The sequence below is a fragment of the Silurus meridionalis genome, chromosome 18 (assembly GCF_014805685.1).
Source record: "Silurus meridionalis isolate SWU-2019-XX chromosome 18, ASM1480568v1, whole genome shotgun sequence".
Lineage (NCBI taxonomy): Eukaryota > Metazoa > Chordata > Actinopteri > Siluriformes > Siluridae > Silurus > Silurus meridionalis.
In genome coordinates this window covers 26,449,905-26,472,729 of record NC_060901.1, presented here as the reverse complement: position 1 = coordinate 26,472,729, position 22,825 = coordinate 26,449,905, and the positions used below count along the sequence as shown (strand labels likewise).

The window sequence follows — 22,825 nt, the reverse complement described above, 5'->3', positions numbered from 1 at the left end:
TTCGAGGTCATTACGATAGCGGCCTCTAGTGGCAAATCGCTGCGCTGCTCAGAGATCGCTGTATTTATCATTTATTATTAAGATAATTAATATTGATTTAAAAGCATATATACATAATTTCATTCAGCACATTTTTAAGATTCTGTACAGCTTTTTTATTTTCGTAATAAAGTTCTGTATTTTACATGGAGCATTTTTGTTTTTTTATCCAGGATCCATCAAAAAAATTATTAGTGGATTAATCGGTTATTGGCGAGTAACTAATTATTTGTTGGATTCACCAACCAACCACATGTATATCTATAAATAAATGTTTTGGTTTCAATTGTAATAAATATATATAAAAAAAAAACCTGGTCCTCACGGAAAAACCTGGGACTCCTGACCAACGCTGTGCTTTCCTTCTGGCCATTGATCTAATAATAAACAATGGATTTTCCAAAAGTTTGTGCCTCCCTAAGAACTTCAAACCAGTGGTTTCAGGGGTACAGGACTGCACCAGGTTTATGGGACGGGTTTAAGGATTTGTAGGAGGCCATCACGAAGCGAGTGGATGGATTTACAAACCGTTGCTTGAGCACCAAAATGGTTCCTACACAGGTTCTCTTAATTTCTACAAACAAAAACAACAAAAATACACTTCTTACCTAGTAGGAGTTCTGGAAAGAAAAAACACTCGCTGCTAAAGATGGCTTCAGATGAAAAGCCTAAAGATACATGAGACTACCATGGAGGTTTTAACCACTGATAACCAACAATGATGTTTTTCCCAAGGTTCCTTCCTCATACTCTGGGAATTTTTCTGCCACTTTCTTCTCTTCAGATCTGCCTGATTGATGCTCCTCAATTAATGAATGACGTTCATGAGCAACTTAAGAACTTTAAGACTGTATTCTTTAACAATCTGCAACAACCGACAAGGAGGAGGTTCTCCTTTTGAGTTTGGTTCCTCTCAAGGTTTTTCCTCATACCATCTCTTGGAGATTTTGCTTCACCACAGACACTCATTAGGGATAAACTTATAGGGAATGGACTGGGAAATTTGGACTATTACTCTTAGACTCACCAATAAATGGTGCAAAAAAAAAAAAACCCATAAAATGATGAAACCCTGTCATTCATTCAAATACCCCAAACCCAACCATCTGCAGGACACGATAGACAACGGGTTCAGAGTCACATTGGAATAAAACCCGGCAAATTGGGAATTGAGTTGATAGGATCGATCCAGACCGATAACGATCCTGATGCACTGCAAATAAACGATCAAATGGGAAAGTGGACAAAACTTTACAGCTTTAAATAAAAGAAAAAGACATTTTTTTTATAAATTTCAAAAGGTTTTTATGAAAAATAAAAACGAATAAAACGTACACAAAAAAAAAAACAAATCGCTATCGTCAGTAAAAATACACAACTTCCTTCCTGTTATCTTCATATTTACACCCCAGAGAATTTGGAAAAAGTGCTGGGACACCTGACTTTTCCAGCCTAATGTTCTTCCACAAGCTGTTAGCCTCAAAATTTATGATGTCATTGCATGTGGAGGCATAACATTTTCCCTTCACTGACCCAAACCTGCTCCAGCTTCATGAAAATGGTTCTTCTTTCCATGGGTTGGAAGAGCTCCAACCCTGTTGGGATGAACTGGAACACCACCCCAAGCCTCCTCACTTTACCTCCATCAGAACCTGACCCTGTTTACGAACACCCTGAACGCCTCTTTCTTCTACGATTTCTTGCCGAGCTTTAAACAAAGCGTTCGGTTGGTTTGTGAATTTGTCCCCCTGTTTGAGTGGTGGAGTCCGGACAGAACCATGTGATCATCTGTGGAGATACCAGATAAAAATGAAAAAATTGGAAGAAGAGAAAAACGTGACACGAGGTCATTTTGAAGTTGTATTAAAAGGATGCTGGAATTGGAACAGCAGAACTTTGCAGGATGGTGGAGGATCACTGGGGAACCGAGAGAGGAATATTAGAAGGCCCGGGTCCAGTTTGGGGGACAGGAGAGGACACCGTGCTGGGCTGGGAAGCGGTTGTGACGACGGCCGTGGCTGGATCCATCTTGCTAGTGTGTGTGATGAAGCGGAGGCGGAGCTTCATGGCCGGCCTCAACGTGCAGATGATCTTCTCGACCTGAGAAAAAGAGCCGATCAGTGGTTTGTTCTACTGCGGCAAAGTACATCTGATGATGTTTAGATGAGCGAGAAACAGATAGAGGGATGGTAGAAGGTCAGTGAGGAACAAATAGAAGGGTGGTAGAAGGTCAGTGAGGGAATAAAGCGATGGTAGAAGTTTAGTAAGGAGTTGATAGAGGGATGGTAGAAGGTCAGTGAGGGAATAAAAGGGATGGTTTAAGGTCACCAAGGACCACAGATGGAGAGATACCATCTGCTTTTATACCTGGTCTTTGACACTGTCTCCGGTGAACATGTACTTGATGTGGTACAGGAAGTCACAGATAGGGTCCATGTACGCCAGGTGCTTGCTCTGGTGATCCACCGCCTGCAGCATCTCATAAAACGCCACCCCGATCTGAGGAGGCACAGGGACGGGCGTGAGGTTGCAGAAGAGACGCTGATGCGAGTGTACGTGTGTATGCATAATAATGCAGCTGATGTCTGGGGAACTGGACTAGAAGCTGTATGTGTGTATACATATATAAATAGAACTGAGTGTGTGAGAAGATCTAACCAACATGGAAGCTGAACGTTGTGCGTGTAGGAAAAGATGCGTCTTATAAAAGTAGCTTTGTCTGAGCTTGAAATGAAAGACGTGGCTTGATTTTCCAGGCTCAGGAGATCGAGCAGAAAACCGTGAAGGCGTGTAAGTGGAATGAGTGTGTGTGAACCTCGAGCATGCAGCGTGTCCTCTCCTGCTGAAAGCGCTGCAGGAAAGGTCCGACCAGGTGATAGATGTAGAGCAGCTGAAACTCGGTCTTCACCAGCGGCTTCAAGACCTCGGACAGGAACCTGCAAAAGCCAAGTTTTTGTGGACACCTGAGCAGGAGTGCGGAGTTCTAATGGCACTATTTTATCTCGGATTTCGAGCAGCGGAATTCGGTCAGATAAAGAACGGAAATGGAGCGCTATTTATTTTGCTTAACTTTTAAACCTGGGGGTAATTTTTTTAAGATTTTATCGTAAAAAATCCAGGAATCGTTCTGGAAGATCTTGGTCGGCGAACACAGAAGAAATTAAAGGACAGAAACCACAGGACAGCTGCACAACTTTACTCATCGTTTCTGCGATGCCAATCTTTGCGATATGCAAATGAGCCACGGATATGCAAATGTGCACTTTTGAAGTTTCTTTTCATATCTACACTCTTCCATATTTAGTCTTGGCACATCAGTGTTTCCTTAAATAGTGCAAGATACATCGTGTGTGTGTGTGTGTGTGTGTGTGTGTGTTGAAGGTTAAAAAAAAAAGTTGGAACTTTGTAAACTCTTCACGGACTTTGTGTGTGTTTGTGTGCATGTGTGTGCATACACAGCGACCTAAACCCTGTGAGAATTCCTGAAAATATTTGCCTTAATAAGGCATTGGAGTGTGTCTTCTTGTCCCTAAGGGTCTTAGTTTTTTCTCTTGTTTCTGACTCAGATGGAGACACACACACACACACACACTCTGCTGGTGACAGTGGAGGTCGACGTATTTGGACAGCTCTGGCAGACAAATAAAATAAAATGGGAATAACACTTTCGTAAGAGCACCGACTTTTTCCCCCCGGAGAGCAAAGAGTGAGACAAAGTACAACAGACAGACACACACACACACACACACACACACACACACACACACACACACACACACCTAAACAAAGCAAAGTGTAAGTCAGTAGAAAGGTCAGTGGAAATAACACAAGAGCGCATCATTACTGCTAATTTCCTGCCACGTTTCTCATCAGGAACTTACTTGGGAATAAGGGAAAGTTGCCCGATGCTGGAGTGGTGCCACACGGCATGTGCTAACGCTAACACGTAGCTGCAGTACATCTCCGAGTACGACTGGTGGCACGCCGTGAAGTCCAGCAGCTGGAAGGGATAACCGACCCACTCGGTCTCCGATGTCAGCGCAGGGCTGCTAATCACGCTGACAATGCGGTCGTGAAGTACGATCCAGTACGGCTCCTGCGGCACAGCGAGAGGCGAGTTAGCAAGTAAGAATACTTGAACCTCAGAGATAACTATACATGAACTTCAAAGTATACTTGAACTTCGGAGGCAAGTATACATGAACTTCAGAGAAAAATATACTTGAACCTTAAAGGTAGGTATGCTTGAACCTCTGGTAAATATAGTTAAACTTCAAAAGGTGAGTAAACGTAGACTTTAGGTATAATTGAACTGTAGTATACATGATCATCAAGTATGCTTTTTCTCTAGCTATACTTTCTATATTGTACTTTATATTTAAACTCTGGCTACAATTTTACCTCAGAGTCTGGTATATTTAAACTCTGGCTACAATTTTACCTCAGAGTCTGGTATATTTAAACTCTGGCTATAATTTTACCTCAGAGTCTGGTATATTTAAACTCTGGCTATAATTTTACCTCAGAGTCTGGTATATTTAAACTCTGGCTATAATTTTACCTCAGAGTCTGGTATATTTAAACTCTGGCTATAATTTTACCTCAGAGTCTGGTATATTTAAACTCTGGCTATAATTTTACCTCAGAGTCTGGTATATTTAAACTCTGGCTATAATTTTACCTCAGAGTCTGGTATATTTAAACTCTGGCTATAATTTTACCTCAGAGTCTGGTATATTTAAACTCTGGCTATAATTTTACCTCAGAGTCTGGTATATTTAAACTCTGGCTATAATTTTACCTCAGAGTCTGGTATATTTAAACTCTGGCTATAATTTTACCTCAGAGTCTGGTATATTTAAACTCTGGCTATAATTTTACCTCAGAGTCTGGTATATTTGAACTCTGGCTACAATTTTACCTCAGAGTCTGGTATATTTAAACTATGGTTATACTTTCACCTCAGAAAATAATATTTATTTTTATTCCTATTTTTATTTCTCTGTTGTAAGTTACACGTTTATTATACTTTTTACACTTAAAAAGTATACATTTATTTGTATTGATTTTATCTTCATATTCTATTTACATTTTGGACAGTATTTCACTATATGTCGCACTCTGTATGAATGTGTATGTGACATAAAATTTGATTTGAGTCGAGTATATTTATAACTCCCATTATACTTTTATCTCAGTCGGGTATATCTGAACTCTGCTTATTATTGTGTTGATTAATAGTCCACATGTACATCGTTTAACCGGACACAACGACTCTCTGTGGATGTACTGAAGAAAAGGATGAACGCTGCTTAATAGACTGAGAGAAACGCTCTGGCGAGAGTGAACAGTCGCCCCTTCAGACCAGGACAGAAAATCAGCTGGATGTTAGTCCAACTTTCCAACACAGTTGCCAAGCAAATCAAGAGCACTTGACGTGATTGATATTCTGGTGAAACTATTCCTGCGAACCATTTGAGACTCACAGAATGTTTTTATCATCTTGATGGTCGATTTTTCAAGCTTTCAGGGAGTTTGTAAGGAAGGTTTAGATGTATTAGAGATGTTTTGCCACATTTGTAGTTTGGAAAATGATATGACGTACTGGGGTTTATTTAATCATCTGGATACTTAAAATGACTAAAACAAACCAGATGGAACAGGATCTTATTTTTGGGAACACTGTGACATTAGGTTATAGTCTAAACATCTCCGCATTTATCGGAATCGCTGCTTTATAATCTGATAAGGCTTTCTGTAATGGTTCTAGACAGGAGAGAAAGAATCAAGGCCAGGAGGAGGACGAGCAAGGAGCAGGAGGAGTGAACTTTAAGGTTGAGATAAAGTGAGTGTGATGGAGGGGTGTGGACATACAGGTAGAGCGGTGATGATCAGGCCAATGGCGTTCATCCAAGCAGTCACGTTCTCCCGGGGAACAAGTGGCTGACTGCGGAAGATAGAAAAAACACACACAATCAAACTATACGCACACAAATGATTTAATTCACACACACTTCATCTAAAAGATATACAATACACACTGTCAAGAAGTACTGTAATAGACTGTTCAACTCCAAGATGGATTCTAACAAAAGCATAAACTCCTTGCTACAAGAATGACCTCTGACCTCTTAAGAACTACATTCAGCAGTGCGTTCCCCACATCTATCCCCGGCACGGCGAGGGCCATCAGCTCCACACAGGTCACGTGAAGTGCGTGTGCTGCTGGGTTCGGGAACTCGTTAAACCGCCAGTCGCAGTTCGGGAAAGGACCTGGAGATTTTCCTGCCATCGGTGATGCAAAATGTTAAGGAAAAAAACAATCATTTGGATGTGGTGTGTGTGCAGCAATTCCTGCCCATTTCAATGTCCATCTCCATGTTCACCATCTGTCTGTCTTGGTTTCTAGCTTGGCTATTTGTCTGACTGCCTATTTATTCGTCTATATGCCCGTCTGTCCCGCTAGCCTCGCTAATTAGTCTGTCTGTTTGCTCTCTTTGCTTATCCATCACCCTTTTAGCCTTGCTTCGTCTGTCCCATCTAGCTGTCTCTCTCTGTCTAGCCTCGGTCTTCCAAAATCTGGATGGAACCAGTGTTCAAATAAACACAAGAACCATTGCTGGGAGTAAGAAGACATCCACTGCTGGATAAAACAGTTGGTTCAGTCAGCATGGCTGTGCTCTAAAACAAAAGTTCCTTGAAAGGTAAGGAATTCTTGGTCTTGGTTTTAGATTAGGGGAAAACCCCCCCACAAAATATAAAGTAGGATATTGTCCACGAGTCTCCCGATGAGTCTGCAGTAGTAGGTGTCATCAGGGACCCAGACGTTCTCCTCGCGGGGGTTCATGCCAAACTTCAGGTAGGTCTCGCTGAGGCACCACCCGGGAGTGCGGTTATCTTTTAGCGAGCTCATGATGGCGTGAACAAGCTTGCGTTTGAGGTTGGTGCGCTCTCGGAGGTGCCTTTCGTAGTAGTGCAGGGTGTTGTAGAGGTACGTCACTGGACGATCTGAGGAATGCAGAAACAGCGATTGGTTACAAAATAACTGGCGCAAACCAGGAGGTTAATGTGGACTCATACTCACCATGAAACTTGTATAATCCGCCCAAGTGGTCCAAAAGGGTTTCCAAGGACTTGGAGACTGGCAGGAGCTCCAGGAAGCGGTGGATGACGATGTCAAAGACAGGCAAGAAGCGCAAACAAACGTTGCCAAAGTAGATAGGCAGGTACTGCGGCTGGAGCTGCATGGGAGGGTTTACCTGCTCCGCCAGACCTTCAAAGTACAGTTTCTCTGGGTATTTCTGTATGTGGGGAAGAAGAGATAATCTTTTTATTAAAAATGATGGCTTCCTTTCTAAGCACCAAGTCAAGCATAAGAAAAAAGCCGGACATTCTGGAAAAATAAGGTATTTCCAAAAGCTAGCTGTACACAATTTATTTTTTTTTTTAATCCCCTTGTACACTTTTCTTCATTCTACTCAGTGTCAAAATGAAGTGAAGGGATGTGTTACACAGCTAAATAAGCAAACAGCCAGATCCAGTTCTGCTATTATAGGGGACGAGGTAAGGGGTCAGTAGGTGGTACTGTGAGTGAATCTCTCTCTTCTCTTTAACATTTACCACAGTTACATAAGAATGCAAGTGAGAACAAACACTGCAACTCTGAAAATGTCAGTGTAAAAGACAGGGCAGCATGTGCAGCCATTAAAAAGAAAAAAAAGGAAACTCATTGGCTGGTCGCTCTGCAGAAGCATTCAGTATACAAAGAAATATGGCTGAAAAATGAAATGTTCCAAAATATCGTTTCAATCATTCGATGGAGAAAATGAATGCAGTCAATCCGACGTGAATAATTAATACATCCATCAACTGCAAACAACCTCCAGAATTTTTCAGCACTGACAGACATTTTAACTGTTAAATGCTTATGTGGCTGATGCAAGCGAGGGGAGTTCGGCTGGTACCAGACCAAATAGATTCTTCTAACTCCTAAAAACAAAGTGAAGTAAAGTGATAGCTCAAGACTGGAAGTTTACTTTTTTGCAGGACACATTTGACCTTTGGGTAAGGGCACCTTGTGGTAAAATGTGGGTTTGGTGTGTTGGGTAAGGGCACCTTGTGGTAGAATGTGGGTTTGGTGTGTTGGGTAAGGGCACCTTGTGGTAAAATGTGGGTTTGGTGTGTTGGGTAAGGGCACCATGTGGTAGAATGTGGGTGTGGTTTGTTGGGTATGGGCACCTTGTGGTAGTATTTGTATTCTGGATCTTCTCATACCTCAGCAACATGTTTCCTGTTAAACCCAAAATGATAAATGGCAGCTTTTGAGAAGGTTACTCGTGACCATGATTCCATGATGACCATGGGGTAGGTGAGGTTACCTTGTGGTAGGACATGTGTTTGGTGTGCCAGTCGCTCTGTAGCCAGTGTTCCGGAGCATTCTCTTTGACAAAGTCGCTGACGCGGTTGCGGAAGTCATTGGGTTTGAGGAGAAGCAGCTGGATGATGAAGTAACACACTTGAGCCTCATTGCCCTCGTGACTTCTCATCGCCTACGCAAGAGCATTGAAGGTGAATTAAAAAAAAACAACAAAAATGTTTGACCTATAACACCAGAGGACACTGAAAGAAAACAAGGTTAAGCAGCACAATATTAAAGATTAGATCGTCGCAATACACCACATTATCTTCCATTTGAGGAATTTAGCAGCTGAATCCCTCCAGCAGTGGAGATATTCGAAGCTATACAGCGATACCAAATGTTTTGCATCTAAACATAATTTCTTGCCTAATTTTACCACCACAGGTTTATACACAATAATATGCTCCTTTATCAATAAAAAAGCCTCCCCTCTGTAAGCAGCAGGAAAGGTCTTACAGGTAATTGCTGGCATTATTGATCGGCAAACAGCTAATAAATAGCATGTTATTAGAAATGTGGAAGAAATATTGATTATCAGACATAAAACTCTAGTCAGAAAGATGATTCCCAGGAGAACACAATAGAGCAGAGGAGGTTCAATATACTCATTATTTTGTGGTTAAAGGGTGTGCTTACAGCCGAGAGTCTAATTGAAAGGTTTTATTGATTGTTCCAGACAAATGTTCTGCATTAAATCAAGAAAACAGCAAGGAGGAACATGTGCTCTAGAATTCACTCCGATGTTAAGGAAGTGGTATTCCAGGTTTTCCACTCAGATTAAGCAATAGTGGTGTTCTAGAATTCTCTAATAGTTTAGGCAGCCGTTGTGTTCTGGACCGTTTCCCTTCTTTCAAAAAAGTTAAATAAATCAGAGAATTCTACAGTTTGAACAATAGTTGTGCAATAGTGGTCAAATTCCCTCCCCAGGAAAATAGCAAACGTGATCTAGAATTCCAATTGCAGCGAAGAAACAAGAGTGTTCTAGAATTCGCTCCCAAAGTACGCAGTATTCTAGGAAACCCTCCCAGGTTAAGACAAACAGCAGATCTAGAATCCCCTCTCAGGTTAAGTAGCAGCAAAGTTCTAGAACAAAACAAAAGTAGGCTAAAGAACAGTGGATGTTCTACCATTCTGTCCATGTTTAGGAAATGGTTTTGTTAGAGTTTCCTCCCAGATTAAGCAATATTGGTGCTCTAGAATTTCCTCCCGAGTTAAGAAGCAAAGCTTTTTCTAGAAATCCTTCCCTGGTTAAGTAAAAGCATTATTCTGGATGTGATGTTCATAACTTTTATCCAAAGTTAAATGGTAGTAATTTTAGTTTTGTTGATTGTTCTGTGATTACATGCAATCAAGAAAAAACTGATGTTCACTAAAATTATTTTTATCTTTAAGTAATTTTCCTACAAAAATTAAAGTAAAAACTGTTCCTACCAGGCAGAGGATCAAACGATCCAGAGTGACTATGTTGTACTTCCACACCATGTCGTTCAGGATCTCAATGCACTTGTTCAGCTGCTGACCGCCTGCCGACGTGGAAAACTCGTACACCAAGAAATCGGCAAACGTCCGGACGTGAGCGACGAGAGCTCGAGCCCCAATTCTCTCCAGGACCCTGATAAACAAAGAAGAGAAATAAAATATTTTTCCCAAAATGCATCAGAAGCCTTTTCTGGATGGTGAAATATCCTTCAGTAAGCGGGCCAGACACCTGTACATGAAAAGCGCTGTTCATGTACAGGCATCTGGGCCAGGTTCAGGAATAGGTTCCGAGAGAAATAATCGAGCTGTGATATGATTTATCACAGCTCGTACTAAATGGGGTACTAAAGCAGTACTAATGGGGTTTTTTTGGGGTCTGGAGACCTCAAGCACAAAGGCCTTCATGGTACATCTGATGACATGTGAAAGTTCTTTGAAGGTGTTTTCTGAGAACCCTGCTCTGGTTCCTTGAACGTCTGGAGACTATCTGCACTGCATGCTCGTCACGTTGCTGTCTCAGTATATTAGCTGGCCACCTCAGGACATTTCCATGACTCTTACCCATCTTTATTACTCATTAACAGTCAGTTTATTGTGTGTGTGTGTGTGTGTGTGTGTGTGTGTGTGTGTGTGTGTTGAACACTAGCTGCGTTGTCAGTGAGAGATCGTGATCCTAGTCACGAGCGGATGGGAGCTAGTGGCACTCGCTCGGCCCAACACAACACGACTTTGTGAGGTGTTCTGCAGCTGCAGCACGTAGCGTTTTCAAGATCCGCAAAATGTCCTTTCAACACCAGACAAAAAGTCTTGAGCAGTGCTTCTAAAATCTGAAATTCTAAAATCTTTCATTCCTTTTATTAGAAACCAATTTCACCTTGAGTTCCCATTTCCTGTTCTAGTGAAAGAATGTTTCACTAGATTTTCTGAAGATTTTCCGGAGCTCCGTGCTCATTCGTCAAAAAATCGTGTTAGTAAAGTCAGGTACTGATGTGGGTAAGGAGGCCTGGGAGAACGGACCTGAAGCCGATCTGGTTGATGTGGTCGGTTTCTAGAAGCATCTTCCAGAGCAGGCAGAGGAAAAGCGGCGGAGAACCCTGCATGGAGAAGTGGGTGATGATGTCGTTCTCGTTGGTCATGGACTTCCACTTCCTGTACTCCTCCTCGACATTCTTCTTCAGGTTGAAGCGGCTCTCTTGGGGAACGTTGTTCTGCTTGAAGAACGCCTGCACAGAGGATGAAGGCAGGGGGACACAAAGGAGAAAATACAATCAGAGATCTTTTCTGTAAGACGCTGTGGTGGTGAAGTTTTTTTTGGTACTGAGTGAGAATCAGTGACCAACACTTCGCTGTTCATTGCTAAATGAAGCTTCAAGAATGCCTGGTAGATCAGACAGAGAGCCAGACATGGAACAGGCAGTTCCTCAAAGTTGTATGGTGAAATGGACAAAAAAAAAAAATGGTGCAGTGGATATAAAAATTCATTGTTTAGCGCATGGATTCGATTCTGAGGAGAGAGGGAAAGTGTCGTGACTCCCCACAGAGCCATGCTTTGTCTGACACATAAAACAGATGGAGTGTTACTGAAAAACAACCACCACCACCACCCAAGCAGATTCTTAATGTTTGGAGGTGACTAACATACAACATACGGACGCTTCAGAATGCTCAGATGACTCGTTTCTAAGATATCTTACAGAAGAATGAAACATCAGGCTTATTTCCCCAACAACAAACACAAACGCAGTAACCGGAGAGTAAATTCTCATCCAGGTCCCAAAATTCCATGTTCAACAATGCCATCTGAAGCTCAGAAAATGGTTTCTTTTAAGCCTCAGTCTGAGTCTAAAGGAATTCTGGAATTCTCTCCCGAAGTTAAGCAATAACAGGATTTAATTCCATGGTCTAATATTCACCCTGAAGCGTAAAAATAAATAAATAAAAGAAATCTTGAATTCTCAACCTGAAGCAAGAGTGAAGTTCTAGAATTTTCTCCAGGTTAAGCAACAATAGTGGTACACTAAATTCCTGTCCAAGTTAATATTCAATGGTGTTGAACTTGGTACATTATTAAAAAAAAAAAAAAAAAGATTGTATGCTCTAGAATTCCATATTGCATGTTTCTACAATAGAATGTTTTCCAGGTTAAAAGTGATGTTTTAGAATTCTCTCTAGGATAAGCATGAGTACTGTTTTACAATTCTCTCGCATGTTCAGCAAAAATGATGTTCTATTGAATTCCATGTTCAAAAATTTCCTCTGAAATTCGGCACAGTTTCCAGAATCAACAAAATTCGAACCCAGGTTAAACAAAATTGTGGTTTATTAATTCCATGTTCTGGATACACTCTGAAGATCAAAAAGGTTTCTTGAAATCTCAACCTAATTCTAGAATTCTCTAGGAGTTTAAGTACAAAGTGGCGTTCTAAAATCTTGTCCAATAGTAAGCAACAAAGATGTTCAAGAATTCCAAGTTTAAGAATTCTCTCTGAATCTCAAAACAGGTTCTAGAATTCCCTCCCTGGTAAACCAGTGCTGGTGTTCTAAGATTGTAAAATACGTCAGGCAGCAATGCTGTTCTGGGGTTTCCTCCCAGATTGAGCAACAATGGTACTCAAGAATGTCCTCCTGGGCCCTAGAATTATCTCCCTGTTTAAGAAAGGATTGTGTTCTAAAGTTCTCCAACAAGATTTAAAGAATGGTATTCATTTATATCACCCCCAGTGTTCTAGAATTCTTTTCCAGGTTAAGCAAATTTGGGGGGTTTAGGAATGCCATGTTTGATTGTTAAGAAATTCTAGAATTCTCTTCCAGGATAAGCAATAAAGACATTCTAGAATTCGGATACAGAATGAAAAGGTTTGCACTGGAAAGAAGTGTTCTAAATGTTCGATTGAGTTATTAGCTGACCTGCAGAGGAGCAGGGAAGCAGCTGAGTGTGTGTGAGGCCCAGTTGTGAGGTGTGAAGTTCATGATGGTCTGTAGAATCTCCTTACACCACGTTCCCTGGATTGAGTCTGAACCGGTGAAGAAATCTGGAGCCAAAAGCGAAGCACATATCACACAAAGTTAACACATGTATGTGAGTGTGTGTGTGTGTGTGTGTGTGTGTGTGTGTGTGTGTGTGTTACGAGTGTGTGTGAGGAGTACCAGTGATGTGTGTGGCACGGGCGAGGGTGAGGATGAGCGCTCGGTTCAGCTCCTCCGACTCGGCCGACAGAACCGTCTTGGGGTCACTGAGGAAGCGTGTGAACTGTGGCTGCACCTCAGAGCTTCCCAACGCTGTAATTAACCGCAGAGCTGTACTTTCCACACTAACACACACACACACACACACACACACACACACACACACACACACACACACACACACACATTGTTCTTATTGTTCCACTTCCCTGAGCTCCATTCATGATTCTGTACAGCAGAACCTTCATGAGCAATTGAAATAAATGTATTTACAGTAATAAAAAAAACTTTGATTTTATGATCGCCTCAACAATCGTCCTTGATATGATCTGTTCATACTTTATTCATCTATGCATCATTCTTCAGTTACATTTATTTGTCTGTCTATTCAGACACCTACTCACAGTTTATTTATCCTTCAAGTCGTGATTCATCTGTTCCCACACATCTACAACATCACGGCCAAAAACTCATGCGACATAAATTCTATATCAAACTAACAAGTCATTCATCCACCAGTACAGCATACAGCAATTAGTTTATACATTCAGTCAGCTTTATAACCAACAACTCACCCATACACTCACCCACATACCCGCCAACTCATCCATACACTCACCCACATACCCGACAACTCGCCCATAAACACTCACCCACATACCCGACAACTCGCCCATAAACACTCACCCACATACCCGCCAACTCACCCATACACTCACCCACATACCCGACAACTCGCCCATTCACCCACCCACATACCCGACAACTCACCCATACACTCACCCACATACCCGACAACTCGCCCATTCACCCACCCACATACCCGACAACTCGCCCATAAACACTCACCCACATACCCGACAACTCGCCCATACACCCACCCACATACCCGACAACTCGCCATAAACACTCACCCACGTAGCCGACAACTCACCCATACACTCACCCACATACCCGACAACTCGCCCATACACTCACCCACATACCCAACAACTCACCCATACACTCACCCACATACCCGACAACTCGCCCATACACTCATTCACACATACCCGACAACTCACCCATACACTCACCCACATACCCGACAACTCACCCATACACCCACCCACATACCCGATAACTCACCCATTCACCCACCCGACAACTCACCCATACACCCACCCACATACCCGACAACTCACCCATTCACCCACCCGACAACTCACCCATACACTCACCCACATACCCGACAACTCACCCATACACCTACCCACATACCCGACAACTCACCCATTCACCCACCGACAACTCACCCATACACCCACCCACATACCCGACAACTCACCCATACACCCACCCACATACCCGATAACTCACCCATACACCCACCCACATACCCGACAACTCACCCACACTTACCCACATACCCGATAACTCACCCATTCACCCACACACACACACACACACCCACCCGACAACTCACCCATACACCCGCAACTCACCCACACTTACCCACATACCCGACAACTCACCCATTCACTCACCCACATACCCGACAACTCACCCATTCACTCACCCACATACCCGACAACTCACCCATTCACTCACACACATACCCGACAACTCACCCATACACCCACCCACATACCCGATAACTCACCCATACACCCACCCACATACCCGACAACTCACCCACACTTACCCACATTCCCGATAACTCACCCATACACACACACACATACCCGACAACTCACCCACACACACACACACACACACACACACACATACCCGATAACTCACCCACACACACACACACACACACCGACAACTCACCCACATACCCGACAACTCGCCCATTCACTCACACACACACCCGACAACTCACCCATACACCCACCCACTTTATTCCACACAACTCTACTCATCTATTCATCCATATTTATACAAGTCATTCCACCTCTCATTCTTATTTATTCCCATCACCATCACTACCTAAAGACCTTCTATCCCATACACACATGCACCCCCACCATTACTCTGTCCATCCAGACTGGTTCCTACCAGAGGTGCAGCTGGTTCTGGTTGGTCTGTGGCACGGCAGCGAGCGAGTGGAGGTGTGAGAGGAGCTGAACGCGGTAATGAGGCTGGATGTGGTGCATCCTGTAACTGAACATCTCCAGCAGTGTGTGGAGAATCCCCCATGCGTGTGACTTAAACACATTCGGCAAGAGCTGGCCTGGATAGGGGCGGAGAGAAGAAACAAACTCATTCAGATGATGTTTGGCATTTCCATTAGTGCTCTAATTAACACGGCTCATCGAGCCAAGGCCGCACTGCTCTCACACTGATCTACTGCATCAAGAACATAAAAGCGCTCTGCAAATCAAGAACTCCACGTTAACCTTTTTCACCAAACTTACTGATGAAGCCTTTGATGCCGAGCGACTCGATTTCCATGTAGACCAGCAGGCGGCTGTACGTCTCCACCAGCGCCGGGGCGAGGGCGATGCTGGACTTGGCATGGGCCAGCTTTATGACCCGGGTGGCTATACTGTGGATCAGACTGGCACACAAGATAATGGGCATCCACATCATGTCAGTATCTCATTTTCACTTAGTATCTCAGTATTATATATTTTTTTACAATATATCTCAAGTTCTTACTTGCATCACGTTTTCCTAAAATATTGTTTTTATCTTGGTATCTCATTGTTTTGATTTAGTGGCTCATTGTTTTCACTTCTCATTGTTTTCAATTTTCACTTATTATCACAATGTTTTTACTTGTTTTGATTTAGTATCACATTGTTTGCAATTAGTATCTCATTTTGATTTGGTATCTCTGTTCTCATTTGGCATTCTATTGTTTTGATTGTCTCATTTTCTTCACTTTGTATCATTGTTCTCACTTGGCATCTCATTGTTCTCACTTGGCATCTCATTGTTTTGTTTGGGTATCAATGTTTGCACTTGGTATCTTTTGATTTGGTATCTCGTTGTTCTCATATGGAGATTTTGTAGAGATTTTGTGAGTCAGGTGGAGGTGAGGTGAGGAGCCCTGGGTGGCGTTCAAATTCATCCCAAGAGTGTTCAATAGGGATGGAACTCTATAGCAGGAGATCTTCCTCATCTTCCAACAAATGGAAAACGGATCTTCATGGAGCTGGCTTTGGGCACAGGAGTCATTGTCATGGTGGAACAGTCGCTCTGTCTGGGTGGCAACTGAATTGATTTGACGTTGGCGTAAATAAACAGATGACAAGACTCTGGTTAATATTCAGTGTGTTTTAGTCACGAGTCCTTCCAGTTAGTCACCGTTTTACGACCCAGCTGACAGCAGAAACCACACACAGGGAATCATCACCAATTCTCTCGTGAACACAAACAAGAAGGAACAGAAGCGCGTCGTGACGTCTCACGTGTGTCTCGGGCACCGGACTCCGCCTCCCGAACGCCGCCTTCGGAGAGGAAATTCGAACTGAAAATGGACTTGAAGCACGGAGAGGTTTTTCAGCGTGATCTAATTATGCGTCTCAGGAGTGCCGAAGCCCATTTGCATAAAAGGACCTTGTGAAAAAGAAAGGATGAAATGGCCGTGTTAATTCTGCACAAATAAGCCACGATGAAGAGCTGTGCATAATTAAACACGCTACAATAAATCTGCCAGAGGAAAACTCCCGGTGTCGCGTCCACGCCACCTGAAAGTATGGGGACACCGCCGTCTTTGGATGCAGTAGTGGGAGATTTTACTTGAACTACGAGACCCAAACCTGTTCCGGCACAAAGTCAGCTTCATGAAGATCTGCTTTCCATGAGTTGGAAGATCTCCTGCTATAGACCTCCAACCCTTTTGGGATGAATTAGAACCTACTCGACGTCCATCAGTACCTGAACCTACCTATGAACACCCTAAAGCTGAATGAGCTCCAAAATCTCCACAAAATCTAGTGGAACGTCCTCCCAGAAAAGTGGAGCTTATTATAATAGATGGATAGATAGACAGACAAAAAGGGAGAGAGAGAGAGAGAGAGAGAGAGAGAGAGAGAGAGAGAGAGAGAGAGAGAGAGAGAGAAAGGCGTGTGCCCATGCTCCTAGTGCTGTTTTCTCCTCACGTCTCACCTCATCTTGGCATGGACGGTGAGCGAGTCGAGCAGGTTCATGGGCAGCGGCGTGGTGGAGCACGAGGCCATGCAGTTGGTCCCGGGGAGCGTGATGCGCACAGTGCCGTTACCGTAGATGGTCTCCACCAGGACCCCCATGGGCAGCGTGAAGCACTCTGAGTTAGTGGAGTACGCGTTACACAGCAGGGCTATTTTATAATCCGTCATGGGTAAGCTCTTAATACGCAAACTCTGCTGCAGAAACCTACAGAGAGAGAGAGAGAGAGAGAGAGAGAGAGATAGTGATAGAGGCCAACAGATGGAGAGAGAGACACACCCAGACAGACAGAAAGAGACAAATTGAGAAATAGAAAATGATAGAAAAAAACAAAGACAGGCAGCAAAGAGACAGAAACATAAAGAGTAAGAGAGAGAGAGAAAAAAGCAGATGGCAAAAGAGAGAAAGAAAGAAACAGATGGATACAGACAAAGAGGAAAAGTAAGAGAGAGAGAGATAGAGAGAGAGAGAAACAATTATAACTACACATTACAGTGGGAGTAAAACTACTTTACAGTTCTCTGTGTGTTTGTGTGTGTGTGTGTGTGTGTGTGTGTGTGTGTGTGTGTGCAGTACTCGTGGTGGAGTTTGAGCGAGTGGGGGATGGGGATCTGCAGTTTGGAGTTGTCGTTCTGAGCTTTGCGGTTCAGGTGGATCCAGATGCAGGTCATGGCGAAGGCGTGTGTGGACTGCGGCTTGTTGATGTCTGGTACTGGGATACACTGCACCACACACACACACACACACACACACACACACACACACACACACACACACACACACACACACACACACAATTTGTACCATGATATGCAAATAATCATTAATACATATAAATATAGCTCATGTGTAAAAAAATAAACAAACAGCGCATGGATTCAACTCTAGAGGGTGATCTCGTAATGACAGCGTACCGGAACCCGGAAAAACTATTGGTATGGATTTTTCGTTTTCCAATTAATTAGCCAAAACCGAAAAAATCGCTCGTGCTCTAACTGCAAATGATTCAAATTATTACTGGAACATGTGTAAGGGGTTTCCTGACCTCTTTCTCAGGGTAAAGGAGATCGAACAGCTTCATGACGGGGAGGAAGTCGGCCAGTGCGTTCTTCTGGATGCTTCCCGATATGAACTGCAGCAGCACCCACATCAGGTGGTCTCTGCCTTTGATCAGACCACGCCCGGCCAGCTACCACACACACACGCGCACACACACACGCACCTTTTACATGGTTCCATTATTTATGTTCTAACAGGAATGTCTATAGTTTGTTAGACTGGCAGTGTGTTTGTGTGTGTGTGTTCGCACCTTCTGATGCAGTGAAAGCACCATGTGAGGGAAGCTGGCGAACTGGAACAGGACAAAGAAGATGAGTTGACTGGACAGATGTTGCCACAGCAGCTGGCTGGTGCCGCCGTCGTCGAACTGCTCCTCGGTCTCCGAGCGCTCCATGGCATATACCACCAGGTCGACAAGCTGCTCCTCCAGCACAGGGCACCGCTGCTTGTGCTACACACACACACACACATACACACACACACACACACACACACAGGTAGAGACAGAGCCAGAGGACACACACGCTTATGCACAGGCGATAAAAAAACTTTTCGATCAAGTCTGTAGATTTCCTGAGGTACCGATCCACACGCCGTCATCCCTCTCACACTCGTGTGTTCTCGAGAACCAAAAAAAAGAGGGAAAAACCAACGAAAAAACACAGCCACGACACGAGACACGCATGAGCGTCAAACTCTTCACTGCACACAAGCATGGCATGACGGCTGCATGGCTGCACACACATGCCTCGAGCGCGAGGAACGCTGAGAGACATGGAGAAACGCGGAGGCACACAAAGGGATGCTAAGGGATGCTGTGGAATGCTGAGGGATGCCGAGGGACGCTGAAAAACCTGGAGGAACCCTGGGGAACACAGAAGGACACTAAGAGACGCTAAGGAACTTTGAGGAACTCTAAAAAAAAAAAAACCTTAGGAACTGTAAGGAACAATGAGGGATGCTGAGAGAGTCAGTCAAAGGATATGATGGAACTATGAGGGATGTGGAGGAACCTTGCTGAGGAATAATACGCAGAGCGACCAATGAGGAAACTCTGCCCTCTTGTGGCAGGACGGTGGAATAAAACGACGAGCTCTGGAGGTTGTTCGACATCCACGGCAGGAGTCTCCAGTGTTTAGTTTATACACAATGTCACGACTTTCACAAACACGAAATGTAGCTACACACCCGCTCCGCCCCCGACCCCGCCCTCTGCGCGCCATTGGCTGGGGGGTTAGAGCACATTCTCCCGCATGTAATATGGGACCGGATACAGTTTTTTTTTTTTTGACTCACATTAGGTGTAGATACGTTTGAGTGGTGAAATCGTCTACAGGACACGCCCCGATTCTCTCCAGCCAGTGAAATCCGTGCGTATTTAATAGTCGGAAAAAATGCGTAAACGCTGATCTGCAGGCAGGTTATGTACATTTTTATAAAGTAGAAGGGCGTACGAATAAATGCGAGACCTATTAAGCTCGTAGGTCAATGCAGTTCCAGATCTAAACCCCCCCCAACTCGCCTATAATTACAATCTACGTTACGTAAAAGCGTGAGGGAAATGACGGGGTCTGAGCAGAGAACAGTACACAGTGTGGAAAACAGTGGGAATTCGGTCTACAGCGCAAACAGACAGACAATCAGAACAAATAAATAAACAAATAAACAGCGCAAGAAACAGAACCACAGATACACACATGCGCCAACCAGGGCTTGAAATTAACACGTCAGACGATGACGTCTTCGTCATCAATTCAGCACTGGGAGCCTCCTAAGGAGGAGCGTTTTCGGAACAGGAATTCACAACTGGAAAGATCAGTGGAATTTTTATTGTGTGGCCAAAAGTTTGTGGACACCTGACTGTATGGTCTTCCACATCTTCCAACCCGTGTGCACCAAATCTTTATGAACAGGTTTGGGCCTTTAATGAAATGGAACATTTCATGCCCCTGCATCAAAAAAAACGTCGTATGTGCGTTTCTCCGAATTTGTGGGACCTGTTCGGAAAGAAACCACATGTGGGTGGAAAAAATGTCTAAATACTTTTGGCCTCAATCTTTATCGGAATGGAGCGTATCGCTATCATCTCTGGGTTGCATAAGTATTACCCCCCCCCTAGGTAATAACCAGCAGTGATTGGAGGTCTTGCCCGGAGACCCGTCCTGAACATCTGGATTCTGATTTATTTATTTATTTTTGCATATTTTCTACCTGGGAATAATTACCCTGAGAACACTGCACCATCTCCACCTCATGGTGCGCCCACCACCATGCTTCACATTAGGAATGTTTTTTCTGGAATTATGATTGGCATAAAAAGACCGAACAAGAGAGTTCCACAGCCAAAAGTTTTTGGACACCCCAGCGTAACCTTGGTATGGGCTTTTTCAGCACCCCGTTCCGCATGGAGTATACAATTTTCTGGGAAGAAGTACCACTGGATTTGGTGGAGATTTTGTGCTCATTCAGCCAAAAGGGCATTAATAGGCCTGAGGGGTGCTGTTCCAATACCTCCCCAATAGGTTTGGAGCTCTATAGCAAGAGATATTTCACATCTTCTAATCCATGGAAAGGAGATCTTATTGGAGACTTCAGAAGGCATCGTTCTTGAACAGGTTTCGGATCTCCTGGTTTAAGTGAAGGGAAAATGAGGAACACTGGGAGAAGTGTCTTATTTGATACAAATAAGCAGTTAAGGGCCTTGCTCAAGGGCCCAGCAGTAGCCGCATGGATCAGAAGTAACCAAGTCATGGGTTTTAAGATCTTTTTGATTTTGAGAGACATGTTCCTCTGGGGTTCCTCCAGAAACAGGTATATTTATACTGAAAGCAGGTTGAGTTTCAACATGAGAAATCTTGTCAGCTGGGGTTTGGGTGGGGGGTTAAATACTTATGCACAACCCTCTGCAGGCAGGCGTGGAGCGTGAGGACTATCAAGCAGAAAGTGATGCTACGGTATGGAGCAGAGGTAATTTCAAGCCCCATGTTTAGAGATTTTGCCTTTCCTCATAAGTATGTGTGTGTGTGTACGTGCACGTGTGTGATAATTAGATAAGTAAAAAAAGAAATGAATGAAAAAGGTCTGTCTGGGTGTGGACAAGGCTTCCAGAAGTCGGGTTAGTCACAATACAACAGGAAGATTATGAACATACCTGAGCAATGTTCAGGGTCTAGAGCATTGGCGCAAGGTGGGCGGGGTAAGACAGGACAGAACACACAAACAAAAAAAGAAAAGAAAAAAGGAAGGAAGACAAATACAGTGACTAGGAGGCCAGCTCTGAGTAACCCCCATCCAGTCACCACTGAACCCCCCCAATCCTCCTCCCACCCCTATAACACAGGTATCAGGGGGAGTGGGCAGGGCTAAAGGAGCATGCCGGGAACCCGGGACACGCCCACTCAGACTCAAACAGGGTTATGGCAGCAAAGCACAGGTAGAGGGAGGGGGGAGGGGGGTAGTGGGGGAGGGGGGTACTGGAGGCTGGACTTTTATTGGCAAACAAACAAATAAATAAAGCAAAACAGCAAAACAATATTCAGTCTACAATTCGCCCAGTGGCGTACACCTGCTCACTACACACATCCCCTCTCTCTCTCTCTCTCTCTCTCTCTCTCTCTCTCTCTCATCTCACTTTCTTCTGCTGACAGAAAATAGAGAGCGAGAAAGAGAGAGAAGGAGACAGACAAAGAAAACAGAACGACTGAGAGGCAGAAAGACAGACAGAAGTGCAGAAGGAGAGACAGATAGAAAGACAGAAAATTTGATAGATAGACAGACAGACAGACAGAGAGACAAAGGGAGAAAGTAACAGATAAACATAGAAAGACAGACAGACAGAGAGAAAGACAGACAGGGACAGAACGAGAGAAAAAAAAAACAGACGGACAGAAAGACAGACAGAGACATACCTGTTTGTTGAGTCCCAGCATGTTGCACACCATGTCTCTGGAGTACGGCTGCTCCAACACGTACCTCAGCAGACCCGTCTGCGGCTCAAACAGGTCCTGGAGACGAGAAGACCATTCGATATTTTCAAGATTTCTAAGTAGTGCAATAATAATAATCTGATCTAATAAAATATATCCCGGGATAAAAAAAATAAATCAAGTGGTATTTGAATACATCTGGGCTGTTTCATGCTTAGTATGTTCCAGTTTAATTTAAAGTTCAAAGCTATAAAGAGACATGTTAAATATATCCTGGGATAAAAATCGTATATTCTGGGTCAGTTCTTATGAAGTGAAATTTGTCATGATATCCTGAAATAAATCTAGTGAAATGTGTTGTAGGTCAGTTCCACGGGGGGAAAAAATTCATCAGGGTTATTTACAGGAAAATATATTCGGGGTTAATTTTTTTTAACGTACTTCTTTAAATAGTGTAAAAGACACCTGTGCTAATAAATTCATCCTGGGCTAAATATTTTAGTACCGGTTTAATACAACCAGGCTCTTTCTAGTTCATTATATTCCAGAATGAGCTCAAAGTTATTGAGGTCAAGGT

The 22,825-nt window shown here is 43.6% G+C and overlaps 1 protein-coding gene across 2 annotated transcripts in view; it reads right to left on the bottom strand.

The window, feature by feature from the left end:
• Positions 1 to 872: 872 nt before the first annotated feature.
• med23 (mediator complex subunit 23) overlaps positions 873 to 22,825 on the bottom strand; it is a 26,832-nt gene continuing 4,879 nt past the window's right edge. The window contains exons 10-31 of one of the 2 annotated variants that reach the window (XM_046873616.1): positions 22,231 to 22,326; positions 21,474 to 21,491; positions 18,573 to 18,773; positions 18,309 to 18,452; positions 17,840 to 17,985; positions 17,225 to 17,470; positions 15,526 to 15,668; positions 15,167 to 15,341; positions 13,085 to 13,248; positions 12,845 to 12,969; positions 10,955 to 11,160; positions 9,890 to 10,070; positions 8,418 to 8,588; positions 7,124 to 7,340; positions 6,811 to 7,047; positions 6,168 to 6,333; positions 5,914 to 5,986; positions 3,921 to 4,135; positions 2,855 to 2,975; positions 2,407 to 2,538; positions 1,935 to 2,139; positions 873 to 1,827 (exon numbers count right to left, since the gene is read on the bottom strand). In XM_046873616.1, coding sequence (XP_046729572.1) covers positions 1,954 to 2,139; positions 2,407 to 2,538; positions 2,855 to 2,975; positions 3,921 to 4,135; positions 5,914 to 5,986; positions 6,168 to 6,333; positions 6,811 to 7,047; positions 7,124 to 7,340; positions 8,418 to 8,588; positions 9,890 to 10,070; positions 10,955 to 11,160; positions 12,845 to 12,969; positions 13,085 to 13,248; positions 15,167 to 15,341; positions 15,526 to 15,668; positions 17,225 to 17,470; positions 17,840 to 17,985; positions 18,309 to 18,452; positions 18,573 to 18,773; positions 21,474 to 21,491; positions 22,231 to 22,326 — 3,363 coding nt within the window. In that variant the 3' untranslated portion in view covers positions 873 to 1,827; positions 1,935 to 1,953. Of the gene's footprint in view, positions 1,828 to 1,886; positions 2,140 to 2,406; positions 2,539 to 2,854; positions 2,976 to 3,920; positions 4,136 to 5,913; positions 5,987 to 6,167; positions 6,334 to 6,810; positions 7,048 to 7,123; positions 7,341 to 8,417; positions 8,589 to 9,889; positions 10,071 to 10,954; positions 11,161 to 12,844; positions 12,970 to 13,084; positions 13,249 to 15,166; positions 15,342 to 15,525; positions 15,669 to 17,224; positions 17,471 to 17,839; positions 17,986 to 18,308; positions 18,453 to 18,572; positions 18,774 to 21,473; positions 21,492 to 22,230; positions 22,327 to 22,825 lie in introns of those variants that run through there. The other variant, XM_046873617.1, reaches the window with a different exon arrangement.